Consider the following 21,000-nt stretch of genomic DNA (forward strand, 5'->3'; position numbering starts at 1 on the left):
TGTGAGGGGTCTGCTCTGAATTCCAGTCACTGAACCGGGCAGTGAGTGAGGCTCCTTCTCTGGCTAAGTGACTCCCAAACAGCGACCCTGCAGCAGCCAATCCAAATCTGTGCAAGTTTAAATAATGACCAAACCTCACAACCACTCTGCGGAGGTATAACTATTCCTGTGGTAAACTGTTGTATGTCTCAGACCTTTGGGTCCTTCACGAATAACTATAACCATCATTGGTACAAATGCCAGGGAGTTACGTCAATACTTCTGGGAGAAAGAGTTCTCAAGGTTGCATACAACCTCAGCTCTCCTTCCTGCAAAACTGGGAAAACTGGGCTCTCCTTGTGCACATTTTAAGAATTCTTTTGTGGTCCAATACCCCTCCGACTGTCCACAGGAAATGCATCAGTGAGTTTCCACTTGAGCAAAACAGAGGCTTCGGTTGATTTAAAACATCACGAACTTCGAATCTACAAAAGCCCTTAGACACTCTCAAGGATGGGGATAATACCAAAGGCATTACATGAATGGAGAACTGGGCCCCAAATGCTAACTCAGGAGCCAAAAGGATGATTTCAAGACCAGAATGGGAAGTGCCAAGTGAGGACAGAAAGAGCTTGGCCGTTTGGGGCAAGAGGGTACTGTCTGAGCTCTGCACCATCGTACCTTGAACTTATGCCCCCTGAGCTGCCCTCCCGTCTACCTGATCCTCACTGTTGGCTGTGTTCTCCTCTGCATCTTACAGCCCCTCCCTCCTCCACTTCGGCCTGGCAATTGCTCAGTTCACCGATCTGCAGGCATAGCTCCTGTCTGGGATTCCTTTCCCATGATCACAGCTCTCATACTTTTGCCCCCTGATGACAGCCCTGTCCTCTGCCTTTTTAGGTCATCTGGCAGGTGTCACTGTGCATGCTGGCTCCACGAACCCTGACTGTATCACTGCAAACAGACCCTTTGCAAACTCTTCAATCACCCCATCGGCCTTGTTGTGTGTTTCCTGCCGGGACCCTGTCTGGCAGATCAGCTCAGAGTGGAAGGGTATATAGGGATGGAAGCTGAGCTATGGATGCCAAGAAAGGATCAGAACCCTGGTCTTTATAAGCTGACAGGAGAGGCGACTCTAGCCCACCCTTGCCTCAGTCCCATCCTTATATTTTTATATTTCCATAGGTGTCAGTTTGTGGCTAACCCACCCTTTTGTAAGGCTACTTAGGTTATAGAAAATTTTAAATACTGTTTTTATACAGTCATTAAGCGTCTGTCTTCGGCTCAGGTCATGATCCCAAGGTCCCAGGATCAAGCCCTGCACCAGGCTCCCTGCTCAGTGGGAAACCTGCTTCTCCCTTTTCCACTCCTGCTGCTTGTGTTCCCTCTCTCACTGTCTCTCTCTCTCTCTGTCAAATAAATAAAATCTTTAAAAATAAATAAATAAAAACAGTAAAGACAAACATCAACCCGAAGAGGGCTTTTGATCTGGCCAATGAGGTTGAGACCGGTCTCTCAATAGCTGAAGAGGAAGTCTGGAATTTTTACTGCTCTTATGCCTATCCAACACAAGAGACCACTTGTTAGGCCTCAGATAAGTCCCAGAATCTAAACTCAGTAAGAGCAACACGGGAGGCAGAAGGAATCTTGGGGCAGTCTTAAAGGTAGAGAGAAAAAGAAAACCTGAAAGCTGATTCTCAGAGCCTCAATCACGGTCACTGGGGCCAGATTCTTTGTGACTATGTATCCAACTGGAAGCCCGAGTTAGTTCCAATGGCAAGAATGCTGCGCCCGGAGAGATCTAAGGACAGTCCTCCAATGACATTCACATCTCACAGGTAGGCATGGAATGTACTATGGAAGGGTTTTTCTTCCCTAGTTGAAATGGATGGGGTAAGCTGAGCTGGGTGGGACAAAAAATAGCAAAGGCTCAGGATCTCGACAGCAGAGCTGCCAACCCACACTCTCCTTGGCTCGAACTGGGGTGATCATTTCCTCACTTCCATGTGCTCTAAAATTTACTCATAAATGCACCAGGAGAAAAATGTTAAAAGGGGAAATGAATGAGGAAATTATACCCCCTCAGAGACAAAAGTAGATTTGTACACTCTGTGTCTTCTCTGAGCCAATTTAAACACGGCTTTCTCCCTCTGCCAAGCTTTTCTTCACTAAGAAGCATAGCCAGATGCGCTAATGAACAGAAAGCTGAAGGCAGATTAAAATCAGAGCATTCGTAAACTGACATTTTCGATTTCTGGTCCTTGGTCCTGGACTTCATTTTTCTGCCCTGTGCTTTGTTTGATTTGTTTTTAATCAACAGTCTGAATCTTCTTGCCAACACGAGTTCTTGAGATTGAAATTCCTTATCTCACAAGAGCACACAAGTACGTCTCATAGTTAAATCAGGTGGAAGAGTGAAGCTCTCCGATTACCTTCTTCTAATTGAGGATAAATGCATTCAGAATGGTATTTGCAAATGTATGTTACATTCTGCATGTGTGTTTTAAGTGTTTAAAGAAAAATAAAAGCAAAAATCTTTTAAAAGACACTTTAGAAGAGCCATGATTGGTAAATATCAGTTTAATGCCAAAGAATGCCATTTGCCTAGTTAAGAAAGCACTAGTAAGGAGTTAAAATGTTGTTCAAGAAAACTTTCCCTGAGTAGAATGAAACTATTTACAGGAATTTTTGGGACTTGAAAGCTGTGAAATTTTTTTAAAGTGAGGAAGACTAGGGGTGCCTGGGTGGCTCATCCATTAAGTACCTGCCTTCAGCTCAGGTCATGATCACAGGGTCCTAGGATCCAGCCCAGCATCGGGCTTCTTGCTTAGTGGGAAGCCTGCTTCTCCCTCTCTCACTCACCCTGCTTGTGTTCTCTCTATTGCTGTGTCTCTCTCTGTCAAATAAATAAATAAATAAAATCTAAAAAGAAAAAAAAAACAAAACAAAAAACGTGAGGAAGACTAGAAAGATGGAAGGTCATGTCTGAACAATTATGGTATGTGCACTATCATACATGGGAGAAATGTGGAGGGCGCAGGAAAAACCACCTGGTAAGTTGTAAATGGTAGAAGATACATAGGGAAAACAAGCATCTCTCAAGCACAAACCATATGCCAGACCTTGGGCCGAAATCTTTCCACTGAAACTTCATGATAATATTATAAGATCAGTAATCATCCCCACTTGTACAGATAAGAAATTGAGGTGCAGACAACTTAAGACACAGATCCAAGTTGATACAATTGGCGAGAAACAAAGGTTTCAAACTGAGGTCTAGCTCACCCCAAAGCCTGTGTGTGAGTGTGTGTTTGTGTGTGTACGTATGCAAAAAACACACACTGGGGGGATTTCAGCCTTTTGCTGCCTTCTGGTTTTGCAGCAGAAATACACTGACTACAGATGAGACCCAGTAATTTGGAGGTGACCAAGTAAGGTACCAAGAACGTAGTCCCTAAAATCACACCTGAGGGCCTATGACAGAAAGCTGCATGGATTCACTCTGCCAGATCAACGCAGATGCTAGGGGATATGCGGCAGAGAATGTGTGCAAATCTCCTCATTCTAACAGCCAGCCTCTGGAAGAAGGGGCATATCCCTATCTACCACATACAACAGAGTAAGACATCACGTAGCTGACTGATCTTACTGAATTCTACGTCAAAATTATATCTGAGAAGTCTCAAGGGAGGAATAATGATATTTTTGACATAAGAAATCAAATAATGTGATGAAACTGCCCTTCTTAGTAAGGAAAATAAGAGGATATTTGTATTCTAATGATCACAGAAACACAATGAATAAACTACGTGAAACAAAGACCTTCTAAATTTTAAATTTACACATGCTCTGTAAACTTGTTACTGCTCTAAGCTTCCATTTTTTAATATTCAACTGTTTATCTATGAACTGTTTACACAAGAAATCCTCCAGTAATGTGTCAATGTGACAACCACTTATTCTTTATATCTATTTTATACGTAATGTAAATTTATATAATACTATATACAAATATATAAAACAACAATAAAATATATATAGAGAAATACAGTATTCACTCAGGAAGACGCAAGATTTGGAAAATCAAGAGTGCTGTGGCTCTAAAAGATGTGTGTTCACATATGTTGAGATCAAAGCTTGCTGAGGAGGAAGGGGGAGGGAGAGAGGAAACAGGATCCCCATCAGACACCCATGAACCTGTCCAGAGGAGGGTCAGTGATGCAACAGACAAGATACCTGTGAGAAGCAAGGAGAGAAAAGTAAACAGAAACTCAAGTCTTGTGCCTGGAGCCTGTCTCAGCAAAGAGGGAAAGACTGTCTACAGCCTAGAGGCACTGGTGTCATATTACACTCTCCTCTCCCTATCCAGCTCTGGCTGGCAGAATGAAGATGACACAGGTCATCTTGAATCTTGAATCAAGAACTGTAACTCAATAAGGTGACCCAGTATGGGAGGGAGGCAGGAACAATTAACCAATTTTTCCCCTCTGTGAGGATTCAATTAGGGACCAGGATGGACTTAGCCACGGAAGCCAAGTTATGAGCGAATTTAGCTTCGATGAATTCACTTGTTTCAATTCATTTTGATGAATTCACAGTTCACTCTGAAGAATTCATCTGTTTGAGCAAATAGAAGCAGAGGATAAATTAGATGCATAAATTGTTTCGTTCCTATGAGAGTGTACAATCAGAGCAGAATTCATTTCTACCTATAGTTACTGTTCAAATGCTTCCATTAAGGAGAAGTTCCTCTGCCAAAATCCTCCAAAGCAGGATGGCACAGACCTTTTTTTTGTTGTTTAGAAAAAGACAAGGTGTTTAACTTTTTCACACAGTGAGTCACACTCACTAAAAAGTATGACTCATCTACTTGGGATTGTCATAGAGGAGAGAGTACGTTCCCTCTACAATCTAAAATAAGTAAGAAGGAACCACAAAAATCCCACTTATTTTCACACAATAAAGATCTAGATATTTTAGAGCAGCATTTCTTAAATAAAATAATTCACCATGCTTTATCAAACAAATCTTAGAGAAATATTTGATTTACTTTAAGTTTATGAAATACGAAGTAATAGAAATTTAGAAAGCTTCTTTTTCTTAAATATTTTATTTATGCAGAGAGACACCGAGAAAGAGGATGAGCTGGGAAAGTGGAGAGGGAGAGAGAGAAGCAGACTTCCCACTGGGCAGGGAGCCTGATGTGAGTCTTGATCCCCGGATCCTGGGATCATGACTTAAGCTGAAGGCAGATGCCTAACTGACTGATCACTGAGGCACCCCTAGACAGCTTCTTTTTTAACAGGTTAAAAACAACAAAAAGTGAGGTTTACTTGTACAGCTGAGCTCCTAGAGGAACTACTATTAATAAGTGGATCTGAATCCTGTTATCCATCAATGTGCTCATCCAAAATCCAAATATCTTCTATAATCAAAATATGTTGCATCTCATTGCGTAAGACCTCCTACTTGGTTCTGAAACATTTTGGTGATAAAAGCTGGATGGATCATTTTGTTTCATCAGAAATCACTGAAAATAACCAGCATGATTAAATCATGCTCTTCTCCAATCCTTAACTGGGCATTCAAACAGCCTGCCAACCACTTTACAGGCTGCCTTCCATTTTAAAAGGACAAATTCAACAGACTTATAAATTCAACAAAGTATAGAAACAAAGGCCCTGTTTAAAATAGTTGTTAAGGGACGCCTGGGTGGCTCAGTTGGTTAAGCAGCTGCCTCCGGCTCAGGTCATGATCCCGGCGTCCTGGGATCAAGTCCCACATCGGGCTCCTTGCTTGGCAGGGAGCCTGCTTCTCCCTCTGCCTCTGCCTGCCATTCTGTCTGCCTGTGCTCGCTCTCTCCCCTTCTCTCTTTCTGGTAAATAAATAAAATCTTAAAAAAAAAAAATAGTTGTTAAATAGAGATGGACCCTAACTTAGGATGGTTCCAGTTATACTTCACGACTTTATAATGATGCGAAAGTGATAGGCATTCAGTAGAATCTATACTTCAAATTTTGAATCTGGATCTTTTCCTGGGTTAGAGATACATGGTGCTGTTCTCTCTGTGATACTGGGCACTGATCCTGGTCAGCCGTGAGGACAAGCAACTGATCCACTGATGACCATTTTGCAACCATACAACCAGCCTGTCTGTCACTTTCAGTACAGCACTCAATACGTTCCAGGAGATATTCAACACTTTGTTATAAAACAAACTTTGTGGTGGGGGATTTTGCCTTACTGTAGGCTAGGTGGATTAAATGCATTTTCGGCCTATATTTTCCATTTTTTTAGGTTTATCAGGATGCAATCCCATCAAAAGATCTGTGCTTATAATTCCAAGTTCAGAAATTCAAACCCCTACTATCATTGTCCATAGGGACTGCTTTCTACCACATACCAACAACAGAAATCTCCAATGTGTATATAAAAGAGAAATTCAATATATCTGTATGAGGCTTGACAAAAAAATAAAACTAATTACTAATAATTAGTAATTACTAATTACTAATATACTAATTAGGAGTCACCCTGCCCTTGGGAAATTCTTACAAGGTAAGAGAATAAATGTTTCAGACAGAAAAACAAAGAGTAAAAATTTTCCTCCAACAAGCCCTGACAATGAATTATTCCCAAGTGAAAACACTGTCATAGTGAGGACCTAAATCTACACTAGGCAAAAAAACTAGAGTTTACTGCCGAAGTCACCCAAACCAAAAGAAATTGTGGTATACTGTAATGGAGAGAATTTAAGGCTAGGCCAGAGAAGCTGACATTAATAAATGTTCTTCCTAATTAATCACTTTTTAATACCAAATGCCAGAGTCCTGAGTCACAAACTGACGAAGCCAATTTGGCCATTTAAAGTTGCCAGGTCCCTTTGTAAATAATGGTGGCCTCTGGCAATTAGACCCAGCCAGAAGGGATACAAAAAAGAAAGCAAGTTGCAGAGAACATTCTGCCAAAAGCGCAACCATTTATTAGCAAACAGGGACACAATGGCTTATCATGGAGCTCAAGGAAGTCCTTTGTCGACAGCTTTGCCACAAGAACCACCCATGAAAGGACCTATATGCTGAGGCAAGAACCATTCACTTTTTACTCAAGGAAGACAAAAGTCTACTCTGTCAAGTGGCTTCTTATAAATCACCCCCCCCCCCCCGCCCCACTGCAGGTAAAAATAGAATTTTCAACTTTCTCCAGAGAAAAGAAAAACCACATGCGGAGAGATGTATGTGGTGTCACTTTGGTTTTACCTTTGAAACTGCCACTTAACATACCAATGGGTCGAGGTGACACTTACTGCCCCAAACTGTAACATTCTATGGGCAGCCTTGTGTGTCTCTCAGGCCTCATCAATGTGAGCAGTCACAGTCACTGTTGTGTCAAATGCTGGCCTCCATACAATGAAAACCAAGATTCCATGGATCTTACCTTTCACTTGCTGTTGACAGGTTGTAAACTCAAACTCGAAAAGAAATGGTTTCAAAGGAATTCTTTTTCAGGTGGTATTGACTGCTAAAGGGATAATAAACACGAAAATTCTTCCGATGAAGCTGTGGTGGGGGGCGGGTATTGTTTTTGAAAGTACAAATAAGGCAAAAACAAAAAACCAAAAATAAAACAAACAAACAAAAAAAAGCACACTGCCCAGAAAATGGACTCTCTGAAGTTCACTTCTCCACCAAACCTCAAAAATTTAAATCAGCGCTTCCCAGAGCTTATTATAAGAACACAGATACTGCAAGAAGCCCTGAAAGGGGGCTTCCAAACTCAAATAAATCTGAGAAATGCGATTCACTGAACACCTCACTTGGAAACCTAAAAGACTGCTTAGAGCACAGTTGAGGCTTTCTGAAGTCCTCTAGTACGGAAATACATTGATCTTTAAAAACCTAGTGCTTCTGATATGCAGCATCTTTATTTAGAGAGGTAACCTTACTTAATGATTGGTGTGATGCTGGAACATATTTTGAAAAATGATGGCATAAACTACTCAAGCAGAATGGAGTTAAAAGGAAAAGTTTTTTTTGCCTTAGGAGTTTCTATAAGCAGTACCAAAAAATTACCTCCCTCTCTGCAAACAGGAAATTTCCCCTGAACTCAGCTATTGATGGCTTTTATGCTACAGTTGAAATGCATTTTTTTTCCCTATTCATTCTTGGTAGATGTAGAATAGCTGACTGCCATTTTCCATGCAGAAAATCACGATACACATTAAAAAACTTTATCAAGTCACATGGCTGCACAGTCTTGACTTCAGTCAGGCTAAGTCAGTGTTGAGATCAGGAAGGTTTCTTGGCAGGTCAGAGATATGTTTAGATCATACCCATATTTAGAAGAATAATTCTCTCAGAGGTGGGGGGGCAATGGAAATGGGAGCAAAGAAAAACAAATTGTTCAGGCAGCTACTGGGTTTACCCTATCTTTATTCTCTATATTCAGCATATCACTTGGAACTAGTGAGTGGTCAGTAAGTTAAATATTTAATATTTTATCTTATTGCCTTCCTCTGGGCTTTTCCTCTCTGAATGCACCACCCTGCATCTATACAATCCCTACAAATTTATCCTGCTTGTCTCTAAATAGTTAGCTCTTAAGACCAGTTTCCATTTCCATCTCACCATTGTATACATCCGCTAAGTGAGACTGGTCATCCACTCATACCCTGCCCTCCTCCTAGGAGAGACATGGCAAGTGCAAGAGCATTGGGGGTACCATTGGACACTTCCCCCAGTTCATTTTTCTTGTCCAACTGAAAACTTTCCTATCCTCAGCAATGGCGCTTTTGGAAAAACACAGTCCCTGATCCTTCAGTCAGACAACAAATGCATACAGCCTCTTCTGTATCATTTCCTTGGGCAGTGTGCTTACAGGCAATCACTTACAGAATTTAGCAATCAACTACTCCTATGTCCTTTGTACTTTCCAGGCACTACTCTAAGTTCTTTGGAGTACACCAGTTAGCAAAACAGACACAAAGAATCCCTGACCTTCCATAGAGGGGGAAAAAAAAAAGAGGGAGAAAGAGCAAGAGAGTCTGACAAAGAGTCCCTGCAATATATGGTAGGCAAGAAGTGGGTTGCAATCCTAAACATGGTGGTCAGGGTAGGCCTCGAGAAGCTGGCAACTAAGTGAAAACTTGTAGGAGACGAAGGAGTCCATAAAATTCATTGCATAGTAGGCAAAGAGCTCAGGAAGGAACAAGAGAGATAACTGGCACGCAGAAACTTTAGGGCCTTTAAAAAGGTGATGATTTTTCCTTTGAAAGCAATAAGGAGCCACTGGAAGATGGTAAGCACAGAAGGGACAGGCTCTGGCTTACATGTTTAAAGAATCATCTGGTCATTGTGTTGAGAATAGTCTGGACCAGTGGTAGAAGGTAGAAGCAGGAAGACTAGTTAAGTAGCTCTAGCAATAATCCAGGTGAGGGACGGTGATGGTTTGGACCAGGATGGCAGCAGTGACGGTGGAGAGAAATGGTCAAATTCCAGATATATTACAAAAATATATTTGCTGGTACTTATTGATGGACTGGATATGATATCAGAGACAGAGAGATGTGGAGAGGAAACAATGAAACTCCAAGAATTTTGGCTTGGGCAGCCAGCAGAATGCAGTGAGTTTGCAAACATTGTGGGGGACACAGTGAATGGGTACATTCAGGAGTTAGACTTTGGAATGCTGACTTTGAGACATCCAAGTGGAAATGATTTATACAGCACTTCCCTCCTGAACAATGCCAGGTTACCATGTACATTGTTTCATTTGTTTTTGTTAGATTCAGAAAGAAATTTGAGGACATTACCACCAACATTTTGATGTCTAGTAACATAAACACTAAAGCTCATATTAAAAACTTGCTTGCTTTCTAATAAACAGGTGTAAAAATAAGTATTCCAAAGTTCTTATATGTTATTCTCCCCAAGTTGTGCTTATTACCTCTTTATAGGCTTTCTTGGGCATTGTTCTTATAGCAAACCATCTGAAGAATGTGGCAATCAATCACTTTGGTCTCTTTTGTATTTTCCAATACAATAGCAATTTCCAATGGGCATTCTGTGGAGAAGTATTTGTAGCTGCTTTTATCTTGGAGAGTCCTAATTACATATTTCATGGTTTTCTTAGAACAAGAGAAAAAAAGGAATGCTTCTTTAAATAGAAATTTCATGTTCTAAATGGAAACAGAAAGGATAGAATGACTCTAAGAGTTTCAAAAATGTCTTGACCTTGTTAAGAGTTTAAAAACAATCAGAAGCATGGTACGGCTAAGCAGAAATGAGTTGCTTTTATGAGTATGAATCATTAAGAGAAATAAAGTATTAAAAAAATGTTAAGATTACAGGGGTGCCTGGCTGGCTCAGTCAGTAGAGCATGTGACTCATAATCTGGGGTCATGAATTTGAGCCCCACGTTGAGTGTAGAGCCGACTTAAAAAACTAAAAAATAATAATAATAAATTTTTTTTAAGTGTTAAGATCATCACTCAAAAGGTGTCAATTATTCTGAGTAAAAGTCAATAATAACGTCAACTATGAAATCTTGCCAAGACTCACAAAGTATACAATCAAGAAAAAGAAATAAAGCTGTTACTGATAGCTGAAAATTCCTTTTCCCGTTATGCAACTATCTAATTCTTCCATTAATAAGTTCAGAGTCTTCCAACTAAGGTATAAACATCAAAGGAGTAGGTAAGTCATTTTCTTATTAAAGAATGGGCTTGTGAAAATGTAATTGCCCTGTGAAAGCAAAGAATAAAACAAATTATTTAATGATGTGGAAAAACTCCTGCCAGGCCTAGATCAAAAGCCAAGCAGAACACTGCAGGTACCACTGAGTTGTACATGACACAGAACAGGAGAGAGAAGGATTTATGTGAGGTTCAGATCTGGTACAAGGAGAATGACTTCACACATGACATATTAATAATGGACAGAAAGCAATGCCTGGGGAAGACTTTGCTCAAGGGTCTCTGATTTTTAAGTAGCCATTGAATTAAAAAGGTGCATTTCTTGTGTCTCTTTTGCTCCAGTGGTCACCACTGAGTGGAATGAAGAAATCCAGCAACGACAGGAAAAGGTATAAAGAACAGCAATTATAAAAGAAAATGATTTCTTATACCCTGCCTCCTTTGCTAAACTCCCAAATACTTTTAGAATCCTCTTTACTATTTCTATAATTTGGAGGTTTAGGTTATAACTCCAATGTTCATTTATAAATAGGCCAGTGATATTTGCCACTATTTTCTTCCCCTTTGCAAACTTTTTTTTTTAACTAAGTTTTATGTTTCTGGCCTTCCATTACAGTTTAATATACCTACTTCCAAATTCCAAATACATCGAAGCATTAGAAACTTGAAAGTGTGTTAATACCATCAGCTCTTAAGTCAAGAATTTAACCTCTTTTATACAGGATGAGGGATAAAACAAGGTTTGGAGGAGGGGGGGGTGGGGATTAATCTTTGGTAGCATTACAAGTAATTTTTTTTTTTATCATGTAAAGCACAACTGTATACTGAAATGCACAGAATCAAAAAGTCAGTCCTGCTGGATAATGTTTATTTGGTTTTTGGTTTTAGTTTTTATGGCTATTCTTATAAAATAAAAACAGGAAACAGGAGTTCTAACTATGCTCCTGACTTTAATCTGTGACAATTTCATAATGGTAGCAAAGACAATGATGACAACAAGTACCACTAGGACCTCTGATAGGTACTTAGGCCCTCCCAGGTGCCAGCCACTGTGCTCAATGTCTTATGGCTTGTCCTGGTTAACTTCAAAATGACCCTACATGATGGTGCAGGAAAATGGCTGAACAAGGCAAGCTTGCATCCACAAGGTTGGTCAGTGGCAGAGCTTAGCTTTGGACTCAGGTCAGTGCTAATCACTCTACTCCACGGCCTCCCTCCTCCCAGCCTCAGAAGCTACTGATCTAGAACTAGCAGGTTTCCTCCACGTGCATTACCTGGGTGGCCTCCAACATGAAAGGAGACTATCAAATGAAATTAGATGACAGAACGTAAGTCACAGTTTGTGTCCCATACATTAAGGAGGGCACATGTCGTTTTGAGCACTGGGTATTATATGTGAGTGATGAATCCCCAAATTCTACTCCAGAAACCAGTATTATACTATCTATTAACTAAGTATACTATATATTAACTATTAGACTATATATTAACTAAATACAAATCTGAGAGAGGAAAAAAGTATGTGGGAAAAGGTAGTTGAAGTGGATTGTTCAAAATGTTCCATTTTCCAATGAGGTACAAATCTAGCATATCTAATTTATAACACTGCATCTGATGAAGCAGTCAGCTTATTTTCACACTTATCAGAAAAATGGTATCAACAAAAATTTCAGCTCTGACATATGGCCTAAGGGCTAAAGCTGACTACAGCTACTGACCTGAAAAACTGCCCCTAAGTAGCAGGATGTTATCACCATAGGTAAAATGTCAGCAGGCGGAGAAGCCAAATGTGAGACAGACACCCCAGACAAGGGCTACTCCCATAGTACTGGTGGTCAGGGATAGATGGACCATGTCAACATATCATTAGGACCTCTGTCAGTGACTGCAATGGTCCCAAAGTGGGACAGACCGGATGGGTTATAAATGGGCTAGAAAGACTGGATCTATAATAGCATGGAGAGGATTTTCACGAACAGAGGACAGAAAAGGATGGAGAGCATACAGTCTGCAGAAAACGGGAACTGAAGTGAGAAATGTAGGCCAGAAGGAAAAAAAAAATCAACTTTGGCACAGAGCCATTCACCATTAAATGCAATCTTCATTCCTCAAGTTCAATTTTATTTTACCACTTGGTATATTAAAACAAGATGCTTACTTTACCAGGTTTCATAATGGCTATTCTGGAATTTAAAAGAGTTGTTCCACAGTGACCCATGCACTGTGATAATATCCTAACCTATTATCTGGCTGAACTAAATGCAAAATCATTTCCAGAAATCTGAAAGCTTGTTCAGTTCAACTGCATGGGTCTGGGTAGTACAATGTTCTAATGTATGCCACAGTGGCAGAGGTGAATAGTTATGACAGCCTGTATGTCCAGAAGAGCCCTGAGTATTTACAATTCAGGTATTTCCACACACACAAATACACACACACACACACACACACACACACTTCCATCTCCTGGTCAACTCCACTACACTGTATTTATTCCCTAAGTTGCTTCAGTTCTTTCTTAAAAAAAAAAAAGGGGGGGGGGCGCCTGGGTGGCTCAGTGGGTTAAGCCGCTGCCTTCGGCTCAGGTCATGATCTCAGGGTCCTGGGATCGAGTCCCACATCGGGCTCTCTGCTCAGCAGGGAGCCTGCTTCCCTCTCTCTCTCTGCCTGCCTTTCCATCTACTTGTGATTTCTCTCTGTCAAATAAATAAATAAAATCTTAAAAAAAAAAAAAAGGTAAAAATGTCAGTGAGTAAATAATCACTTTCCAACAGTGGTTCCCATTCTAATCTTACCTCCTTGTTGTGCTGTGTGAGGTTTTTTAAATGAGAGCGCTAAGGCTCATAATCTCTGTTTGTCCATCAGATATCTGTCTTCTTTTATTGCAAATGCTGATGGGGAGGGGAGCCTGGGTTAAGTCTCTGCCTTCGGCTCAGGTCATGGTCCCAGGGTCCTGGGATTGAGCCCCACATTGGGCTCTCTGCTCAGCAGAGAGCCTGTTTCCCCATCTCTCTCTGCCTGCCTCTCTGCCTACTTGTGATCTCTCTCTCTCTGTCAAATAAATAAATAAACAAACTCTTTTTTAAAAAAAGCTTTAAAAAGAAAAGAAAATGTTGATGGGGGCTATGATCCAGACTAGCATGGAGGCTAAGCAAGGTCAAGTCTAGGAACAGGCATGAAGGGATGTCCCTGAGATAAACACAAGCCCCTCCCTAAGTGAGGAGATGCATTAGTTTCACTCCATGCTACCCCTCCATTTCCACCAAGCTGTTACTAGAGGTCACCTCCATTGGCCATGCTGCAGATTTGTCCTCATGCAGACCTGAGAATTTGACTCGGTCTCCATGGCTCAGAGAGATGGCCTCTGATTTGTGCTGGCTTCAATGGAATGATGTGGAAGACTGGGAATGAACAGACAGATTGGGAAAAAAACTGTGACCTCTACTAAAAAAATGAAACAACCCCAACAAATAAACAAAAAAGAGCCCTGAAAGCCCCATACTGGGAGGAGGAGACCATACACTGCCTAAAGTCCATTCTCAAAGACATCTCATTGTGGAAGTCTGCATGGCAAAGTCAGATGTCACTAACCCTCTTTTTCCGTCAGGTTTTACTTTTACAAAAATGTCACAAAATTATAAAAGATATAAAAAAAATTGCTTAGAATGTTGAGACACCCTGTGAGAATGTAATAAAGAATCAATAAGAAATAAATTACTCTTAAATAAGATTCAGTGGTATTTCCTCTGTAATGCAGGGAAATCACATTAGAGGACAGTGGGAAAAGGCCAACTCTTTGGCATTAATTCCCCTCAACAATCCAAATTACACTGGCTCCTTTCCTGATCCATATCCCTACTGCAAGTCAATAATTTGACATATAGTCCATAGGAGTCATAATGAGAACCCCAAGAGTATTCTCAGCGTATGCTTCTCCCAGTGCATAAACAGTCACTATTGATAAAAAGAATGGAACAATAAACCTTCGTGGTTTAAATATTCTTCCTCTCTACTATACATAAATTCTAACAGTGATTATCTTCAACACAAAGAGTAAGAGCAAATTAGTTCACTCTAAAGTTCACTGTTAAAAAGAATTCAACGCCACAAAGAATTTATAGATTGTTCTCTACATCATGTACTATAAGTTCAAATGCATTTCTAGTGAATAAGGGTATGAATCGGAGGAGGAGCTGAAGGACAAGCACAGAATATGACATATTCTACATTTAAATTCTCAAGGATCCCAAGCATATTCTTTTATGATAAATAATAAACTACTGCTTGAGGTCTTACATTGCTTATATTATGAAAATGGGACCAATCAGAAACAACCTCTAAATTCACCCTGCTGTTTTTTTCTACAGAAAGAAAGCTTAGATTCTATGTCCTAGCCCTCCTACTCAATCCAAGACAAGAGCTTGTCAAAAGTCAAACATCTGGGTGCCTGGGTGGCTCAGTGGGTTAAGCCTCTGTCTTTGGCTCAGATCATGATCTCAGGGTCCTGGGATCGAGTCCTTAGCAGAGAGCCTGCTTCTCCCTCTCTCTGCCTGCCTCTCTGCCTGCTTGTGATCTCTGTGTCGAATAAATAAAATCTTTTAAAAAATATTAATGAAACAGAAAAGTGTCAATACAACTGTAACAGGGTAGATGACGTTCCTCAACTCCAGAGCCCTGGTTAATAACAAGATAGGATGACAGATAAAGAAAACCAGACACAACCCAGACTGTCAACACAGCCAGAGGCCATGCAGAAGAAGCACAGCAGGAGAGAGGAAAATAGGCAGAGACTTAAAAAAAGATGGAGGCTGAATCCTGTGTATGCGCCCAGATACACACACACTCCATCATCTCTTTGGCTTCATTTCATTCGGCTCTCTACCTCTGGCCCACTTTGTTCCAGCCACATCAGCTTACTTGCCGTTTTGTGAACACCCCAGTACTTTTCCTGCCACAGGGTCTTTGCACTTGCTTTCCCTCTACTTGAAATGTTCTTCTCTAAATAGCTACACAGGTCCCTCCTTCAATTCCTTCATGTCTCTCCTCAAATGTCACCTTATCAATGTTCGCAAAGAATTTTCAAGATGAAAGCTATCACCAAAGAGCTAAATCTTACTATTGCCAAAGCAGGAATGCTTTGCTAGTATTTTTCCTGATGCATTAAAGGGATTTGGGAACAAATTCCATGAAAGAAAGAAAAGAAGAAGTTTCCATTTATTAATCTTGCTATCAAAGATACTCTGGAGAGGGCCAAAGCTTGCTTGTGTTGGGGGTTCACTGCCATCACAAAAGTCCATATTTAGTACACCTCACCAAGATGGCAGCCTATGGGTATTCAACACTCCCTTTAGTCAGTTTGGAAGGAGTCCAAGAAAACTCATACTGACATACCAATCCAGTGCTCTACTACATTTTTTCCTGTAGATTAATAACAATAGAGCAGGCAGGCCAAACTATGAGCTAAGGCCAGATTCTAATAAAACAAATCTACCCCCAGACACTTCATACTCGTATTGTGTATGGTCCTTTTATAGCCTTAAGAAAAATAAAGAAAAAAGGTTCTGCATACTGATAACTAGTTGAAGAGAGTTGCTAACTTTTTATGTCTTTACTCATTTAGCAACAAATAATAAAACAACACTCAGCAACAAACAATAAAATTTAGATGATAAATACTGTATGCAACAACTCCTTGATGCCAGAAATATGGCAGTGAAACAAAACAGAAAAAAATCTCCGTCCTCATGGGGCATACATTCTAGTTGTAGGAAAAAGATATTACATAAAATAACAAAGTTCACAGCATTTTAGAAATTGGAAGTAGAGTGAAGGAAAGTTAAAAAGTTAAAAGGAAAAAGAGTGGAGGGCAAATGATTGCATTTTAAATAGGATGCATATGGGAGGGCCTGGGTGGCTGAGTGGTGTCCAACTCTTGGTTTTGGTTCAGGTCATGACTTCAGGGTCCTGAGTTGGAGCTCAGCCCAGAGTCTACTTATCCCTCTCCCTTCCATTCACCGTCTCCCTCTTTTCGCCCTTTTGCTCTATTAAATAAATAAATAAATAAACAAAAGGGTACATATGGTAGACAGTACTACGAAGGTGAAATTTGAGCTCAAGTTTATGTAACTAACTGGCATGCTAGAGTTTTTTGAGGATGGTTATTCATTATCATACTTGTCTTATCAACTTGATTTACAAAATGACTAAGAAGTGGATTATTTTAAATAAGGTGTTTGGAGGAAAAATAGTTTCTTCGAAATATGGTGCTGACACCAGTGGATATCCACCAGCCAAAAAATGAACCTGGACTCTCATACCACTACATAGACAAAAAATAATTCAAAATGGATCAGTGACCCAAATATAAGAACTTAAACTATAAAACTATTTGAACAAAACAGAGTCATAAATCTTCATGACCTCAGCTTTGGCAATGGATTCTTAGGTTTGATAACAAAAGCAATGAAGAATAACAAAAAAGAAAAGAGACTGCACTTACTGAATTAAAAACTTGCGTGCATTAAAGGACATCATAAACAATGTGAAAAGGCAATTTAAAGAATGGAAGAAAATATCTGTTGGGGATTTAAAATCCTATATATACAACAAACTCTTATGACCCAACAACAACAAAAAAAGACAACCCAACTGAAAAATGAGCAAAGGACTAGAATATACATTTCTCTAAAAAAAGATATACAGATGGCCAATAAGCACATAAAAAGCTGTTCATCACTGTTCATTAAAGAAATTCAAATCAAAACTACAAAGATAGAGCTCTTCATACCTACCAGGATGGCTTTAAACAAAATAATGGAAAATAACAAGTAGTAGCAAAGACTGGATATATAGGAACAACTGTATACTTTGTGAATGTTAAATGGTGCAGCCAATATGAAAAGGAGTTCCTCGAAAAGTTAACTACATAATTACCATAAGACCTAGCAATTTCTGTCTTGGGTATAAATCTAAGAGAAATGAAAACATATGTCCATAAATGCAGTAATACAGCAATGCTTATAATAGCCAAAAGGTGGAAACAACATGAATGTCCACAAACAGAAGACTGGATAAACAAATTACTGTGTATACATCCAATGGATTCTTATTCGGCCATTAAAAAGAACTAAGCATTGATGCATGCTACAGCTTGGATGAATTTCAAAAATATTATGCAAAGTGAAAGAAGTCAAACACAAAAGGTCACATACTGTATAGTTCTTTTTATATGGTATATCCAGAATAGGCCAATCCATTGAGACAGAAAGCAGATTAGAAGTCACCAGGTGATGTGGAGGGGAGAATTGGGAGTGACTGGTATGGGGTATTTTTAACGAGGTGATGAAAAGGTTTTAAAATTAGAGAGAGCTGGTAGTTACACAATATTATGAATACATTAAGTATCACTAAACTGTATACTTTAAAATGGTTAATTGCATTTTAGGGCGCCTGGGTGGCTCAGTGGGTTAAGCCGCTGCCTTCGGCTCAGGTCGTGATCTCAGGGTTCTGGGATCGAGTCCCGCATCGGGCTCTCTGCTCAGTGGGGAGCCTGCTTCCTCCTCTCTCTCTCTGCTTGCCTCTCTGCCTACTTGTAATCTCTCTCTGTCAAATAAATAAATAAAATCTTTAAAAAAAAATAAAATAAAATTAGAGCTTGTAGTTACACAATATTATGAATACATTAAGTATCACTAAACTGTATACTTTAAAATGGTTAAATGCATTTTATATGAATTTTTCTTTAACAAAAGGTTTTAGTAATTCAAAAATTTTTTCATCAAATTTTCAGGATCACATGCTAGTATTTTATATTCAAATGCCAGTTCTGTATTCATTCCAGCCTTTAATCTCTTTGTAACATTTTAATCTTTTTTAAAAAATATAGATGTTTAACCAACTGAGCCACCCAGGTGACCCTGATGAGCAAAATTTTTAATTCTAATGATGTCCAATCTGTCATCTTTTTCTTTAATAAACTGAACTTTATGTGTTCTAAGAAATCTTTAGTTAACCCAAGTCCACAAAGATTTTTCTCCTGTTCCGTTTTAGAATTTTTGATATTATTTAATTCTTTTATTTAAAGATTATGGTCCACTTAGAATTAATTTCTGAGTGTACAGTATGACATAAGGGTAAAATGTCACATTTTTTTCTTTATATATATTCCATTATTTTGGTACCTTTTATTTAAAAGACTATCCCTCCCCCATTGAATTATCTTGGTAACTTTGTCAAAAATCAATAGAGGATGTAATAGAGCTTACCTCTGGATTCTTAGTTCTGTTCTGTTTTCTACTTACTATCTCCACACAAGTTTTGGTCACACTCTCCCGCTTCTTTACATGTCCAGTAATCTGATTAAAAACTAAGCATTGTGTATCATACATTGTAGTGACCTTGTATTTCATTCTGTCCTCCCGAAACTTGCTGTTTTTACTGTTTTAATATATAATGAACTTGCCTAGACTCAAAATGAAAAATCTGTTTCTCTGTAGAGAGCTGAGATTTTGCTCGGGTTTTTTTTTTTTACCCCTTTTGCCTTAATCTCTGGGGGAATCTCCCTTGTGTCTGCACAGCTTTCTTATCAGCCAATGATTTCAACAGCGGTTAGATACTAACAACTCAAGACAATGAAGCTTCCCCTCTCTATTGCCCAACCTGTGTATGGGTTAAAAAATTCTTTCAAATTTGCAGGAAATCAGTAAGTCTCCCCAGGCTTTCAGTTTTGCTTGTGCTCCCTGGGGAGCACCATGTTGTTCAGCAGCCAGTCATGAATGCATGCAGAGCATATTATCTCAGCCTTTCCATAGCTCTCTCATTTCTAAAAGCTCCCCCTTAAGTTTCTTGCTGCTCTGCTTTGCTCTAAAACCAAATCAGCTTCTTTTTTTTTTTTCTTTTTTAAAGATTTTATTTATTTATTTGACAGACAGAGATCACAAGTGGGCAGAGAGGCGGACAGAGACAGACAGAGAGGAGGAAACAGACTCCCTGGTGAGCAGAGAGAGCCAGATGCAGGGATCGATCCCAGGACCCTAAGACCATGACCTGAGCCGCAGGCAGAGGCTTTAACTCACTAAGCCAACCAGGCGCCCCCAAATCAGCTTCTAACTGGTAAACCTGTGGGTGTTTTTTTTCACACCAGCTGGGCTGGGCAGAGAGGGGGAAGGGGTAAGTATGGGGAGGGGATGGGAATCCCCTCAAGCAAGGAGCATCTTCTCCAATGCAGGAGCAGTTTCTCCTAAGTAAACATTTTCAAGTTCTTTGCTGTCTTTGGTCATTCTTGAAACCGCTACATCTAATAATTTTTTTCCGATTTTATACCATTCCTTTTTTTTTGAAGTGAGACTCACCCAACCAACCCAGTCAGGCAGGTACTCATTAGTGGAAGTAACATCTTAACCATATTTTAAGCACTTATGAATATATTATCATTATCTCATTTATCATTACATGAAATCAAACAAATTGCTGCAAAAATCAGTCAACTAGAGCAAGAAAAAAATTCTTGTTTGCAAACATTCCATTTCAGATCCAATTTCTACAGGGTTGGTAGAACACAGTAAAAGATAATTAAGGTGGCCAAGATCTGCTAACTTCACTAAGGTCTTTAAAATAAGTATTACTTACCTGGAAAAATTTAATTTTTTTGTTTTTCAGACAAAAGAGTAGATTCAATTTAGACTCGGACCACCTAGGGGTGATGGGTGGAGAAGGCATCACTAAATACAGAGCATCTGTCTTCAAATGCAAAGAGTTCAGTTGGATTTTAAGAAAATTACCTTGAAGGCTGCTAAACAATGAAGGCTCAGTAAGGTCATGAAAACTGCCAGAAGGATGGTGGCTAAGTTCCGCACGTCCCATATGGTCTCTACCAGAGGAATACTGCCGACTTGCCAGTCATAACACAGGGTAACGGGTGCAAGCAGAAGCCACACGTTGAAGGCCAAGAGGTAGGAATAGGTAAGGAACCTATGAAGAGAAGAACAATCACTGAAACACAACTCAAGGTCCAGGATACCTTGCAAACATTTGTTTGTTACCATGGTTTAATTAAATAGCACTGTACACTACTGTCAGTGTTATCGGAAAAGACAAGGTAGGATGGAAAGCCACCCATTTATTTTGTTAAATAGATCATTCTGGAATATATTTAATGGTTATAGGCACTGTGGCAGGTGCTTGCCTTTCAATGGTGAACAAGAAAAGACAGAGTTTCCATGACAAATATTCAAAAATTATCATACAGATAAATACATTACATCCTGAGATAAATGCCAAGAAGGAAAAGCTTGATGAAAATAGACAGAAATGCTGTTTTGCTACGTACG

At 39.6% G+C, this 21,000-nt stretch overlaps 1 protein-coding gene and 1 long non-coding RNA gene across 3 annotated transcripts in view; one reads left to right on the forward strand and one right to left on the reverse strand.

Moving 5' to 3' along the window:
- The window catches only part of TMTC1 (transmembrane O-mannosyltransferase targeting cadherins 1), a 264,007-nt gene that overhangs the window by 99,749 nt on the left and 143,258 nt on the right, over positions 1-21,000 (reverse strand). For both annotated transcript variants that reach the window (XM_013057825.2, XM_004755702.3), the window contains one exon: positions 20,452-20,641. In XM_013057825.2, the coding sequence (XP_012913279.2) occupies positions 20,452-20,641 (190 nt within the window). The remainder of the gene's footprint in view (positions 1-20,451; positions 20,642-21,000) is intronic.
- On the forward strand, positions 1,550-20,455 carry LOC106006121. The gene is made up of 3 exons (XR_001179999.2): positions 1,550-1,817; positions 11,015-11,061; positions 20,330-20,455. It is a non-coding gene; the product is annotated as an uncharacterized LOC106006121 (long non-coding RNA).

Source organism: Mustela putorius, unplaced genomic scaffold (genome assembly GCF_011764305.1).
Source record: "Mustela putorius furo isolate JIRA1106 unplaced genomic scaffold, ASM1176430v1.1 tig00537227_pilon_pilon_pilon, whole genome shotgun sequence".
NCBI lineage: Eukaryota > Metazoa > Chordata > Mammalia > Carnivora > Mustelidae > Mustela > Mustela putorius.